Source organism: Ixodes scapularis, unplaced genomic scaffold (genome assembly GCF_016920785.2).
Source record: "Ixodes scapularis isolate PalLabHiFi unplaced genomic scaffold, ASM1692078v2 PGA_scaffold11__112_contigs__length_91849675, whole genome shotgun sequence".
Classification (NCBI taxonomy): Eukaryota; Metazoa; Arthropoda; class Arachnida; order Ixodida; family Ixodidae; genus Ixodes; species Ixodes scapularis.
This window is the reverse complement of record NW_024609837.1, coordinates 28,822,683-28,835,890: the sequence shown is the minus strand read 5'-3', so window position 1 is coordinate 28,835,890 and position 13,208 is coordinate 28,822,683. Positions and strand designations below refer to the sequence as shown.

The following is a 13,208-nucleotide window of genomic DNA, read 5'->3' as shown; positions in this document are numbered from 1 at the left end:
ACTTCTAGGACGACCTTGAGGACAATGTCTAGGACGACCTCAAGGACGACGCCTAGAGGATGACGCCTGAAACGACCTTTCAGATGACCTCAAGGACGACTTCTAGGATGACCTTGAGCACAATGCCTAGAGATGATAACAAGGGATCTGGACCACACTATCTAATAATGCCAAGGAAGGCTGAATCACGCTGGTTGCCCCCTCTTTTTGTTTTTATTTATTCATACTTGCCATTACCAATGGGGAGTTTTCAGTCGACATGTGAGGAGGCATTTTTTTCCAGACTCTAGCATATAACAGCGTCGCTGTAAAAACAAAATGACAACAGAACACGTCAAACAAATGTTGCGTGTGAAAAAAAAAAATTTAAGCGCAGCTGCAAGTGGAGTTTTACTGCCAACACGAGAGACCTTGCAGCGAGACGAGACGGAAAGTAAGGCACCCACCTTGTCATAGAGCGGGCTTTCCTGAGAGGCCGTGGCATCCGCCGACGCGTCCCTCTTCTCAGGGGTCTCGAGGGCGGCTTCAGACGCGACGGGAGAGAACACCTCACAGGTGCCCACAGAAGAGGGAGCCTCCGTGTCCTCCTCGCTCTGTGGCATTCCCAGCACGCATCATTAAAACGACACTCAGCACACAGAAGGGGAAAAAAAATGGTGCAAAAGATAACCAAAGCACTTAGATATGAAAGAGAAGCTTATCAATCATTTGAAAAAGGCTCTATTAAAAAAAGAAGCAGAGGGAGCATCACAGAACTGTGGAGAGGCAGAATGTCCTGTGGTACGCAGTTGCAACTATAACTTCACAATGGTGCAGCAAGCTTTATACTAGAAAGGCTAGCTTGAGGTCATCTTTAATTCAATTAGTCTTCTTCTTGTATGTGATTCAATTATAAAAGTAGGGCACTCTTACTGTCCATCACGCTTGGAATGCCCGTACTCGGCATCAACTTTTTTTGCGCTGCGACGGAAGACCAAGCCACATGCTTTTGCAGCGCACCGCTGCAAAAGCATGTGGCTTGGTCTTCCGTCTCGTTCTAACGCTCTCTCGTACTGTGCGAGTAGCTTTGACAGCATCGGACCTTTGCAGGAACTACGCTAGCCTTGGCAATGTGGCACAAAAGAGTTGGCACTCAAGGCCTAAAGGACCGGAAGAGACATCAGAGGCACTGTCCCGTTAAATTTGCATAATTAAACTCCGTACGAGAAGAAAACCAATTGAATCGGGGACGGCTTCAAGTTAGCCTTCTTTCGGCTACTTCACACGAGTTGCATCTCACCAGGGACATCTCGTCAGATTGCGCCCCTTCATCGGAGCTGAAAGGGGGCTACGCACCTCCTCGGAAGCCGGCTGGTACTCCTCGTCGGAGCCGCTCTCCTCAGAGAATTCCTGCTGCAGCAGCTTCTGGGAGCTGGAGCCGCTCGACAGCTTCATGGGAGACACCGGCCACAGGAGCTGCACGGTGGAAACACGTTTCAAAGAAGGCTACTGTCGTCCAAACACCTGTGCGCACCATTGGTTTCAAAGCGACGGCTTTATATGGAGACCCTCAAAGGGCCTTTTTTGCTTGTGTTTGTCTCGCCGCAGGACATCATAATGTCACAACATCGCATGACGCCTCTTTTCCGGCTAAATATGGCGAAGAAATTTACATCAGTTTTGAGTCGCACTGTCACGCGACACCAAGTCGGATGCACTTTGTACATGGACCTTCATAAATAAAGCTACTGGTTGTATTTTCTTGTTCTTGGCAACTCGGCATCGCAGATGATTTCTCTTGTATGAGGGACGAGACGTCCGATCAAAGTGTTATATTTGTCACGCAAAGTCGGAGTGTAGTTTGTCTCATCATGACAAGCCCTGGCTTCTGGAACAGTTCTGAAAAATCAGTTCGCACGTGCAACACCCGAGCATGTCAATGAAACACTGTCTATGTACCAAGTGAAAAAAATATATCTAACCCGAGTCATTGTCATTCTAGTTCTAATAGGAAACAAGTTTGCAACGGTTTGGACGAAACTGTGAGCCATGATGCCCAGGCAAGAATCGCCCTTGGAAGGGACCATGTGAGGACGTGACTTACGTGGGGCTGCTTCTCCATTATCTCGCGTGCCTTGGCCCGGGTGAACTTGGGCTCGTACTCCATGCTGTCCAGGTCGATGCCGGCTGCCTCAGCAGACACGTGGCACAGCATGCTTTTCCTCAGCATGGCCAGCACACGCTCATTGGTCACCACCCTCTGCGGACACAATGGTGAGGCACAACGGTGATTCAAAGATGCTGCAAGCAACTTCGGTTTTCGTGCATTCCCGCAAGAGCCACAAGGACCTTGAGCCCCTGATACGTCTCGCGTGTTTCTTCTCTCTGTCCCAATTTTCTTAGTGCTGTTTTTCACTATGTTACATTCCTAGCCACTAACCCACTTCTCTGCTTTATTTCCGTAACCAATTTCCTTCGTGCAAGATAAGTAATCTGTCATTTAAAGTCAAACTGGAGTTCAAGAACAATCCTTTACCAAAACGGGAAATTGCTCAAGGATATTATAAATCCTTCGCAACATTTGCAATTCCAGTAGATCACTAGCCCACAATGGCCAACACTAGTCAAATGCTAGGCCATAACTGGCCACTACAGGTCCGACATCGACCAGCACTGGGCCATTGTAGGCCCAACATCAGTCAAGGTTGAGCCATTGTTTGCAATAACAGGCCCAGCGTCGACCAGCATTGTCCATCCCAGGCCCAACGTCAAGCAACTATGAACATAACAGGCCCAACGTTGGCCTCTGCAGGCCCAACATTCAACCCGAGAGACGCGCAGAGTATAACGAGCGATGACTCCTCTGCTCACCCTGATGATGTTCTTGACATTCTGGATGGTCAGGTTGTTCTTCTCAGCCGTGTCCTCGAGAAAACGGTCCAGGTCCGTCTCAGGCGGCGGGGGCTTCCGGGGCTTGCGCCTCTTTCCCTTCTTTCGGCGCTCCTCCCGGAGTCGCTTACGCGGGGGGCTCTCCGCCGGAGCAGCGTTGCCAGCCTCAGCACTCAGCCGGAGGCACCGAGCACCCTCGTCATTCAGTATCATCAGCTCCCTGCTCACCTCCTCAATCTGGACAAACAGAGCAGGGAGAGAGAGGTACTCGGTAAAAAAATAAAATTTGGAGGGTTATACATGCCTATTCGACGAAAGGCATCTGGCACGCCCTGGCGGTGGGCTGAGGATTCATTTGGGCCGCCCAGGGATTTTTTGACGTGCTACCACCAAAATCTCGACCTTCGCAGCAAATCGCCTCCATCAGATTGCGAGCACCTCGGCCGGTACTTAAACCGCCACCTGGGGATTCCTAGGCCGGCGCGGGAGTCCTTCAATACACAACTGGTCCCAGAACTTCTCCGTAACGCCATGGGAAAGCTTGGTACGCAACCCTGCGCAAAGCTGGCGTCGACGAGGGGGCTAGGAGCCGCCAATAAAGCCAGCACTGTTGGGAGTCTGGCAACCAGGATGTATGTCAGAATTTTAAAGCCCCCTCCGAAGGAGCCGCCCCTAGATTGCGATAACACGTTGTCGCATTGACAGCATTTCCCGTTAATGTAAGCGTCTTCGGCTCTGTACACTCAACCAACTGCTCAGTCTTACGTATCTGCAACAATCTCCGATATATTATCATTTTTATTCCTTTTAATTTTCTCAAAGTTACTTTTAAATAGTCCAGTCGCCGTCAAAAGTTTAGCGCCATGACTAGTGCCACCTAGCAGAGGCAGTGTGAACCCATACGCTCAATGGGCTGACTCATTTTCACTTGCAGACATTGTCTTGTTCAGAAACAAATGAAAGAAGCTTATTTGTAAGTTCTCTCGTTAGAGATCAATCAATGCTTAGATACAGAGATCGAGCACAGGTGTAACAAAATGCCAGTGTATGAGAAACTGTTTTGTCAAAATTACTTGTAATCGCGAATTTGGGTGGCTCACTCGGGGTAAAGTGGCCAAACAAAAATGCCCCCTCCGGGACAGTGGCGCACCTAGCAGAACTTTCTGCCCCTGTACCGAACTTGGGCCGAAGCTTCGTGACTAGAAGCGTATCGAAGGACTCTGCCGGCGTCTTGTCTCGAAGCAGGGCTGGACAGTATCATGATACAAACATATCACGATAGTATCTTAGAAATACTTTCGAGTATCCGTATTTCTGTATCTAGACACATTTGAAAAATTTATATGTATCTCAGTAGTAGTGAAATACATTTACATTATGTATCGCTTGTATCGCGATACTTTGCCAGACTTAGGTATATTGTTATATTTGTTGCCGTTTTTACGATAAATTTAGAAGATAACATGTGTTTGGTGCAAGTTTCTTCGGAATTTATACCATGAACCCGCCTTATAACATAATCCATCACAGTCACCTACATAAAAAAAAACCTGCAGTCTAAAGAAGGTTACTTGCAGGAATAACAAAATAAGCTGTTCCTACAAAGCCTTCCGCTCTTTCCAATTTAGAATATTGAACGCTGCAAAGGAGTTAAGTGGAGAAAAGGTATACAGCTCTGTTCTCGAATCTCCTCACACTATGGATGACTCAGAAGAATATAAGACGACAGCTTGAGATGTGCCCTCACGGCAAAACAGGGTTCATTTCGTGCAAACACCTTTTGTCAAGCACAGCACACAGTCTTTACTGTTAAAAAACTATGTGGTTCACCAAGCATGACATGTTTTCTTTTAGCAGCATTAGTTTGAGGTGAGGGGAAGTGCATAAAATGACACAAAAAGAGAAGCACAAGCATAAATTGCCATTTGCCTTTGCCACAAACTACGCCCTCCCCATATAGCACTGTTCGGGAACGAATGTATTTCTATAAGTATCTGTATCTGTTTTTCGGAATACTTTTTCAACGTCTTTTTCAGAAGTATCTCAGGGATATCCCGTTGCATAAAAGACAAACGTAGTATCTTAGTATCTGCATTTTTGGCTTTAAAATACACGTATCTCAGTATTTGTATTCCTAACTACTTTTTGGAGTACCTCTGTCCAACCCTGCCTCGAAGCCACATAGGCGGCTAGGCACTGGACTAGCCCATGGTACTGTGCCTCAGAAGCGCCTTCAACTGGCACGTTTACCGTCCTACTCTGCCCAAGCATCAAAAATTGGTCTTGAAGGGGCAACGAATTGCACTGCAGGAGCCAGCGTGCCATTCAGTCAGATAGCCGGTGGTTGCTATTGTCTCGCCGTACCATCTTGGGCCTGCTTTGGTTTCCGTCGACCGCAGAGCGACCTAGGGTGACCACCTTTTTGCTAGCAAAATGCGAGACACGCTGATCCGGGGAGGGGGGGGGTTGGATTGTAAGAAAAGAACAGTATTATAATTCGACTGTGGCAACTGCAAAAAAGAACTTAGTGCGTAGTTGAGCTGGTGGAAGTTTACCATGATCCTTTTTAACCTGAGACGGGCAGAAGGAGTAAGATTTTTTTTTCCCCTCCTTTTGCCTCATCTTAAGTTAAAAAGCATCATACAAAATAACTATTCGAGGAAATTTATTAACACATGCAACAAAATGTGGCTCTGTTAACATATTTAATATGATGTCATGTACGAAAGCATAATATATAGCTGCAAATTGTATTGCGGCAATTAAACTCAAATAATTTTCACTCCCAGTGATATATTTTTAGTTTTAATCGACTGTTTCCCAGTGATTTATTTTAAGTTTTGATCGACTGCAGCAGAACTCAATGCATCAAAAAGAGAGAAGCAGTAAATCTTTTACAGCTCCTTGTTTCCTGTCGATTCTTATTTTTACCAACATGCTCCTACACAAATTTTGAACTTATGTTGTTGTTTTTGACTGCTGTGAGTTGGTCTTTTTGCCTCGTGTTATCATCTTCACTAAACAAAAACAAAAAAAAAAAAACTTTCCACAGCAACTTTTTTGCACTGACACAGCACCATTTGAAAATAATTACAATAATTTATTTTTAACCTTTGGCAATCAATTTTCTCTCGCAATATCTTGTCACCAAGGAAAAAGACTCCAGAGGCACAACGGCGCATGCGCGTCAGTTCTCCTGCAAGAACGGCGGTCACAACCCGCAATGCTTGGATAGAAAGTGGTGTACCATCGTGATTCACACGTTTACCAGCGACCTCTGCGCTTCCCCGTGCTCCGTTGTTCGGTAACGCCATGAGATGCGTAGTGAGTTTTACGACAGTGTGAAATGCGGAACATTTTGAAGATTTTGATGTTTATTGCGGGACGTGGGACATAAGCCCTCAATGAGGGACAGTCCCGCGAGTCGCGGGACGAGTCGCGAGACAGGTGGTCACCCTAGAGTGACCTACAGCAAAACGGGCGTGTGCTCACGGAGGCACACACCAGAGGTCCCCGTTCTGCCGCGGCTCGCTCACGGATCGACAGTCCACACACGCTTTCACAACGAGTTGAGACACCACGGCGACAGCGACACCAACGTTTGCTCGTCGTTTTCGGCAAATTTTTTGCGACGGACCACCGCGATCGCGGCATCCGACACGCCGTCTCGTGTGACATCATTAGTTTTCACTTCAAGATCACCTTTGATGCATGGGCACTATGGGACACTAAACGCGCATCAGAAGAGCATTGTAGGCGCCGTAGTGACGGCTCAATGGATGTAGAAATCTTGTGCCGTGCTATAGAGAATCCAGCCGTACCTGCGAGGCTTCGGGCTCACAGATGACCAAGTCTGAGCTCTCCTCCAATTCCGGACGCTCCGGGAGATCCATCTGCTCCCCTGGCACGCAGGACGCCATTTTGGACTGGTCCGCCGAACGCGAGGCCTCAGCCGTTTCGTCACCAGTAGAGTCGGCACCCTGGGACACTAGCAGAGAGAAGAGCTCGATGGAGGCCTCCACGATACATGGATGACCGAATGCATATGGCCGAAACCTTTAAACAGGGCGGCAGCTTGTGCCACCTAGCCAGTGTTTTTAGTACTAACAGTTAGTGTACCTAGCCGATACATGGGGTTTCTACGATCAACCCCTCGGCTCTAAAGCAATCCGGAAAAATCAGCACAGCACCTGCACATGGAAAGCCCTAACTTTCACGAATAGGCACTGAGGTGGTGGAGTTTAGCTGGTAAAGTTTTAAAGGGCCCCTGAAAAGAAAACAATTTTTCTTTTAACAGTCAGGTCGGGAAACGCGTGTCAAAAAATTCATATTATGCAAAAAAAAAAAATTTTTTTAGAGCAAGACTGACGGCACGAGACACGATTTAGTGGCTAGTCACCTCCTTTACACTTGTTTTCTCTCTCGGCATTTCGGGCGCGGGGAGGAGAGGTGGATCGGCTTGGCCTTCATATTGAGGTGAGAAGAGTGAATGACCGAGATGGTCATTCCGGAATGACCCGTGACGTTGTGGACTTTGATCGGAATTTCAGATAAATCTCTCGCTATCAATATTGCCCAAGAAAAAAAAATTTCGCATAAAATTTGTTTTTGGACACACGTGTCCCAACCAGACTAAAAAACCATTTTTTTCTTTTTTAGGGGCCCCCTTTTAAGGCACAGATATCTTCAGTAAAGTGGTGATTTGGGTCAGTTGGTTCATAGCTACAAAAAAAGTGCCAAAATTATGCAAGGAACAAGGCAAGAAGGACAGGACAAGGCGCACAAGAGGGACAAGATATGGCCACCAACAAACTTGCCTTGGTTCTTGTGTTTTTTCGGCACTGTTTTCCCTAGCATAGTTCTCCTCCCGGGAAAAATGAGACCAACAAACTTGCCAGGGTCAATGGTGGAAGGGTTCACGGTCGACTAGTTAGCTATGCTTGTAACGTGCAGTGTCATCTCCCAATAGGCGCAGCGAGCAGATTATGCACTCTGTTGTTGTTGTCTGCCCGCTGCGATGGCGCCACACGTAACAGGCATCACTAACTCTGTCGTCTGCAAACCTGTCCGCCATTGACCCTGGCAAGTTTGCTGGTCTCATTTGTCACAGGAAGGGAGTTGTGCCTTAAAATTTCCCCAACTAAGAACCACCGCCCCAATGCAAATTCGGTGCAAGTTTAAACTTTATGTGTGTGAGCGCCAATTTTTTTCTGCTTGTTCTGAAGTGCAGAGATTCATTGTGGACACCCTACACGAGACATTGGGACTAAGCCTCTTAAAGGAAATACTGCTAAGCTAGAGTGTCTCAAGTAAGAGTGTGTTCAACTACTCGGCCGGGATTACGTGTTTACGGGCACCATTAAATCGCGAAATTTGCTCTGGGTCTATGGGGCTACTGGTGGTTTTTCAACATAACTCCAGTTAGGAGCAGCCCTGGAGATGCTTGAATATTTTATGCAAAAAATAAAGTAACATTTTTCTTTAGACACTATTTTTGTTCCGATTGAATAAGTATTTTTTAAACATAAAAAAAGATATAATCCGTCATCTCTAACGCCGCCATTAAATTGCAAAAGCTCTCCATGGTTTGAGTTGAACACACTCTTACTTGAGGCTCTTTACACTAAGTCAGAATCGTATATAGACAGAGCTTGGTCAATGGAAGGAACGGCCAGAGCCAGGGCGTGCACCAGACGCAGAAAGACGACTTGACATGCTCTCTTGGCCAACCAGAAGTCGAAAATAATCCCCTAGCGGTGGTAGCAGGAAACAGTTTTAATAGGTGCGTAAGAGTGAAATGTAGTAACTCTTCATGGCTGCAAATATGGCGCATGTGATGTTTCGATGATAATCATGCAAAAAGATGTAAGAAACTCTGACGACGCTCAAACTCTGTTTTGTTCAGACGGAGCCTGACCACTCGGACGACAGATTCCCAGCCCTCAGCGCATGGATTACATCGATCATTCTGCAAGTCGAGCACACTTTTTATATCTTCTATATCTTTATATATGTATGACTGTGGTAGAAACATCACGTGCACCCTATTTTCAGTCACCAAGAGTTATGCCGAAGCACTTATTAGTTTTGTTTCTCGCGACCACCAACAGGGTATTATTCCCGGCTTCTGGTTGGCCACATTCGAATTTGTGAAGACGCCTTGGAGAATGCCCAGCCCGCTTTCGACCAATGGCGCATCCTTATTTGCCTCATACATGGCCAAACTCTCTATATATGGCTCTGTGCCAAGCCACCGCCAAACATGCCCCCTTTGAACAAGTGGCTGTGGCACAACTGTCAAGTTTTCCAGATCTCTCACTATTTTTCCGTAGCTGTTCTGTGTGTACATTGGCCCCAGCTTTTAATAATATCAAGTGAGCGTCGATCGCCGGGACAACCAGCGCCGTGCCGCGGAGGCGTGCGGCAATGCGGGAGAGATTAGGCGCATGCGCACAAAGCTCTTTCCGGAGCGAGAGTCGTCTGCAGGTCATTCTGTTGACCGCACACAGCCCCTGTTTATTATCTGCTGGCAGAGCTAGCCGCCTTTGAGCAAAGATCTGAACAGTGCTTGCTTGAGTGATGCTGCTCAGGCGTAGCATAAACCGCGCGTCATCACGAGTTTAATCTTTCTCTTTTTTTATGTTTGTGTTTACTTTGTGGCCACCAGCAAAAATGAAAAATACAGTGACGCGACAAACTGAATGCACTGATGCATTAAACTATATATCACAGCCAATGCTACGAGCCATCAAAACCAATCCAGTGCTTTCATCCTGCTACGTGACATTGTGCTTCCACGAGCAAGTGTACTCATTGGGAAGACCACGTGACACACTTTTAGCGATGGACTGGTCAAGGTGGCTCATAGCGTCGCCTGTGGTACAATACAAAGTGAAACAAAGTATAGACAGGGTTTACGCTTGGTGTTCTGTATTATGAACTATGTTTTTGCTGTCGTCATCTACACTATGTAGCCGGGGAGTCGCACTTTGCTTGGACCAGCGGGCGTGCGCACATTTTTATGCCTCCTCGAGTGCCCATAAAAACGGGAACGAATTTTGAGAGGGGGATTGGTGGCCAAGTGGGCTAGCGCACACCATCTCGGAGCACGTGGAGCGAAAGCTCGCGCTGCAGAACTCAGGGATCCTGGGCTCAATCCCCGCCCCTGCCCGTTTCGATCTGGATGAGCATCGTACCGGCGTGCGGTCGTGTATCACCACTGCGTGAGCATGTTAAAGACCCCAGGCTAGCGGTTGTACTGCACTGGCTAAATTGCTCATCTACAGCGAGTGACTCGTCGCAACTTTAAAGATGGCTGACCAACGACTCGCTGTATAAATAATCACACAACCCCAATTACTGAACGTAATCTGAGAATGCCGATGGGCGGCATGACGCAAAGGGGATAGAGCAACAACAGTCGGGGTTACACAGGCTACCTACCGTCAATAGGATTGTGAACGCATTCCAAGAAGAGGGACGCATCAGTGATACACCCAGGGGCAGATTGAGAGGGGGGGTCCGGATGTCCTGACCCCCCTCTTGATTTCTGCATGTGTAAAATTTAGTGAGTAAAACGAAAGAGAGGGGGAGGGGGTTCGTAAACATATGGTACGCTGACCAACACCTGACCCCCCCCCCCCCCCCTTCCCCCCCCCTCAGGAAATTCCTGCATCAGCCCCTTGATGAACTTTGACATTGCAAGCGCCCTGCGCTCCTTTGCTACGGAGCAGGGGCTGTGCGCGATCAACGGAATAGCCTAGCAGACGACGCTCTTACCAGAAAGGGCTTTGTGCGCACGCGCTTAATCTCTCCCGTACCGCCGCACACCTCCGCGACACGGCACTGGCCGTCCCAGCGGTCAACGCTCGCTTGATATTATTTAAAAAATTTAACCACTGTACGTGCTGTTGGCAAACATGCCGGCGGCGCAAGCCCCGTGGGGGCCGACAACGACAATACCGTTGGCGGGTATTTATTGATGCTGCTGGTCGGGCAGTGAACGGAGGAAGAGGCGCCGAATGCTTTATTTCTAGTTAAGTTCAGATTTTATATGATCTCTGCTCATTACCAAATGATTTACCCCACTTATCCGTAATCTCACCGGACTGAGTGGCATGTTCTTCAGCTCCGACAGCTTCGCAAACGATGTGGCTCAACGGACTCGATGACATCCTGGCGATGCGTCTGAGCCCATCGGCTCACAGCTGAAAACCAGCACCAACGTTCAGCGCACGTGCAGTCAAGCCTGATTATGGCAGCCAAGAAAAACAGTTCTTTCTCGTATCATGAGCTCGAATGCTGCACTAAAAACAGCTGTTTAAACCTTTTAAACACCACACCGAACGCACCGAACAACCGAAGACCACCGACAACCGAGGACGAATAGATCGCCAGATAAACAACACCATAAACACAGCTGGCTAAACCGCTGAACGGTTGAACCCGCCGAGTTAGAGGGCAGCTTGCGCCACCTAGCTGGTAGCAGCTTTCTTTTGTTCACATTTATTTTTATTTTGTTTTCGGGGCTTGTGTGCACTTTGGCCGCGTCCTACTGACGACGGACCTTGATTTTTAATTTCTAAATATTTTTAAATCGTACCTGCGACGCCCCTTCGAAGACGAACACCACACACACGCCGCAATCCTGACGTAGTTTGTCTCGGTCCGGACGCAGCGGACGCAGCGAGCTATCCCAGCCAATCCCGCTCTGGAGACGTAGCCCGTGACGTTGCAGTGCGGCGTGAAGCCATTTACAATGATTTACAAGTATTAAACTGGGCCCTAACCTTTTCACAAAGTTGTACCAAATTTGTTTCAGAACTTTTTTTTGTTTTATGCATGTTGTGGTGTCGTTTTAATAACCTAAGGTTAACAGTGAACAACAAATGCCGAAAGCACCACAGAGCTCTCATTTTAATGGCAATAAAAAAATTAATTACTTAGGAATGCCAGAAAACAATCTCATTGCTTTGCAGCGATTTTTATTCACTTGATCTGGCGTCAGTAAACCAGTAAACAAGGTTTGTAAAACACCTTTAAAACTAAACAGGAGAGTTTTTTGATAAAATATTCTTGGATATTTAAAGCGCGGTCATGTAGAATAGAAACAACAGACAGAGGCGTAGTGCTTCCATGTTCCCGGGGGGAGGGATGGGGGGCACCGAGTGATTGCGTGAGTATGCCAAAAGTGCGTCGAGAATGATACACAGAAGAAATCGGTCCTTCAGTGAGCAAGATCTGAAAATTTTATCTCCACATGGTGGGTGCATTCTTTACTTATATATACCTACATATACTGCTGGACCGTGGGCCATAGCAGGGAGGAACAACATATAACAAAGCGATACAGTTCATACCGTCAATAAAAACTTTGAACAATACCGTATTTACAAAATATGACACAAGATGCGCCCATACCACGATGAAAAAAAAAAGGAAAATAAATGCATGTTAAAAAGAATGAAAGATTTACAACTCCCTGTAACGCAGAATCGGGGCGCAGCTCTTTAGGAGGAGAAGGGGAAGGTACTCTCCTGCATGCCTTCCATTTAGGAAAATTTTTCCGCTAAATTTAACAGGGAAAATTTTCCGCTAAATTTAGCGGGGAATTTTTTCTGCTAAATTTAGCAGGGAATTTTTTCCGCTAAATTTAGCTGATTTTTTCCTTGACATAGAGGTGCTTTTAAAGGGGCCCTGCAAGGACTTTTAACTGGTTTTTAATTTGCACTGAACCTGAGCACACTGAACATAGTAACTTACTGAAACTTTTCTTTTCTCGAATTTCGCTTTATTTTAAAAGTTACTGGCAAATTAAAATTACAGAAACAAGCAAAACATAACCTTCTTCATGACGTCCTTGCTTGCTTGAGTGGACGTGAACTAGAGGAGGGGTAGTGAGCTCAGCGAGCGCTCACGGCTGCCGCACTCCGTGTCGACGGCTCGAGAGGGCGCCACTAAAGCATGTGCTGGATAGGCTGTATGAAGCAGGCAGCCAGGGCGGCTCGCATTGCATTTGCTGCGCGATTAAACACTAACTCAGCATGACACTTCATTGGCCACAAACTACAGCAAACACGGGGGAAAGATCAGTTCAGAACGGGAGCCACTTCGCGCTGCCATACCGCCAAAAGGCCAAACCGCAAGCCAAAGCTGCTCACCGAAGGCTTCGGAACGCTCGGAACCGGTCAGATGCTCGACTGCAGCGCAGCCGCGTACATCCGGGACCTTTCTACGCTCGCCGCTCGTCGGTGCCTGATCCCACTACCGCCTTTTCCACCGCTTGGTGGCGGCTATGTAGACGGGTCATTTCTTGTTTCCATACTTTATAAACTGCATTT

General features: G+C 47.3%; 1 protein-coding gene across 2 annotated transcripts in view; it reads right to left on the bottom strand.

Moving 5' to 3' along the window:
* The window catches only part of LOC8034120 (GON-4-like protein), a 48,243-nt gene extending 36,958 nt beyond the window's left edge, over positions 1 to 11,285 (bottom strand). For both annotated transcript variants that reach the window (XR_003920469.4, XM_029993673.4), the window contains exons 1-6: positions 10,973 to 11,285; positions 6,690 to 6,856; positions 2,851 to 3,105; positions 2,084 to 2,239; positions 1,336 to 1,455; positions 447 to 593 (exon numbers count right to left, since the gene is read on the bottom strand). Coding sequence is in view for 1 of the 2 variants with exons in the window: in XM_029993673.4 (XP_029849533.2) it covers positions 447 to 593; positions 1,336 to 1,455; positions 2,084 to 2,239; positions 2,851 to 3,105; positions 6,690 to 6,856; positions 10,973 to 11,042 (915 nt within the window). In the remaining variant the exon portion in view is untranslated. The remainder of the gene's footprint in view (positions 1 to 446; positions 594 to 1,335; positions 1,456 to 2,083; positions 2,240 to 2,850; positions 3,106 to 6,689; positions 6,857 to 10,972) is intronic.
* Between the last annotated feature and the right edge of the window lie 1,923 nt (positions 11,286 to 13,208).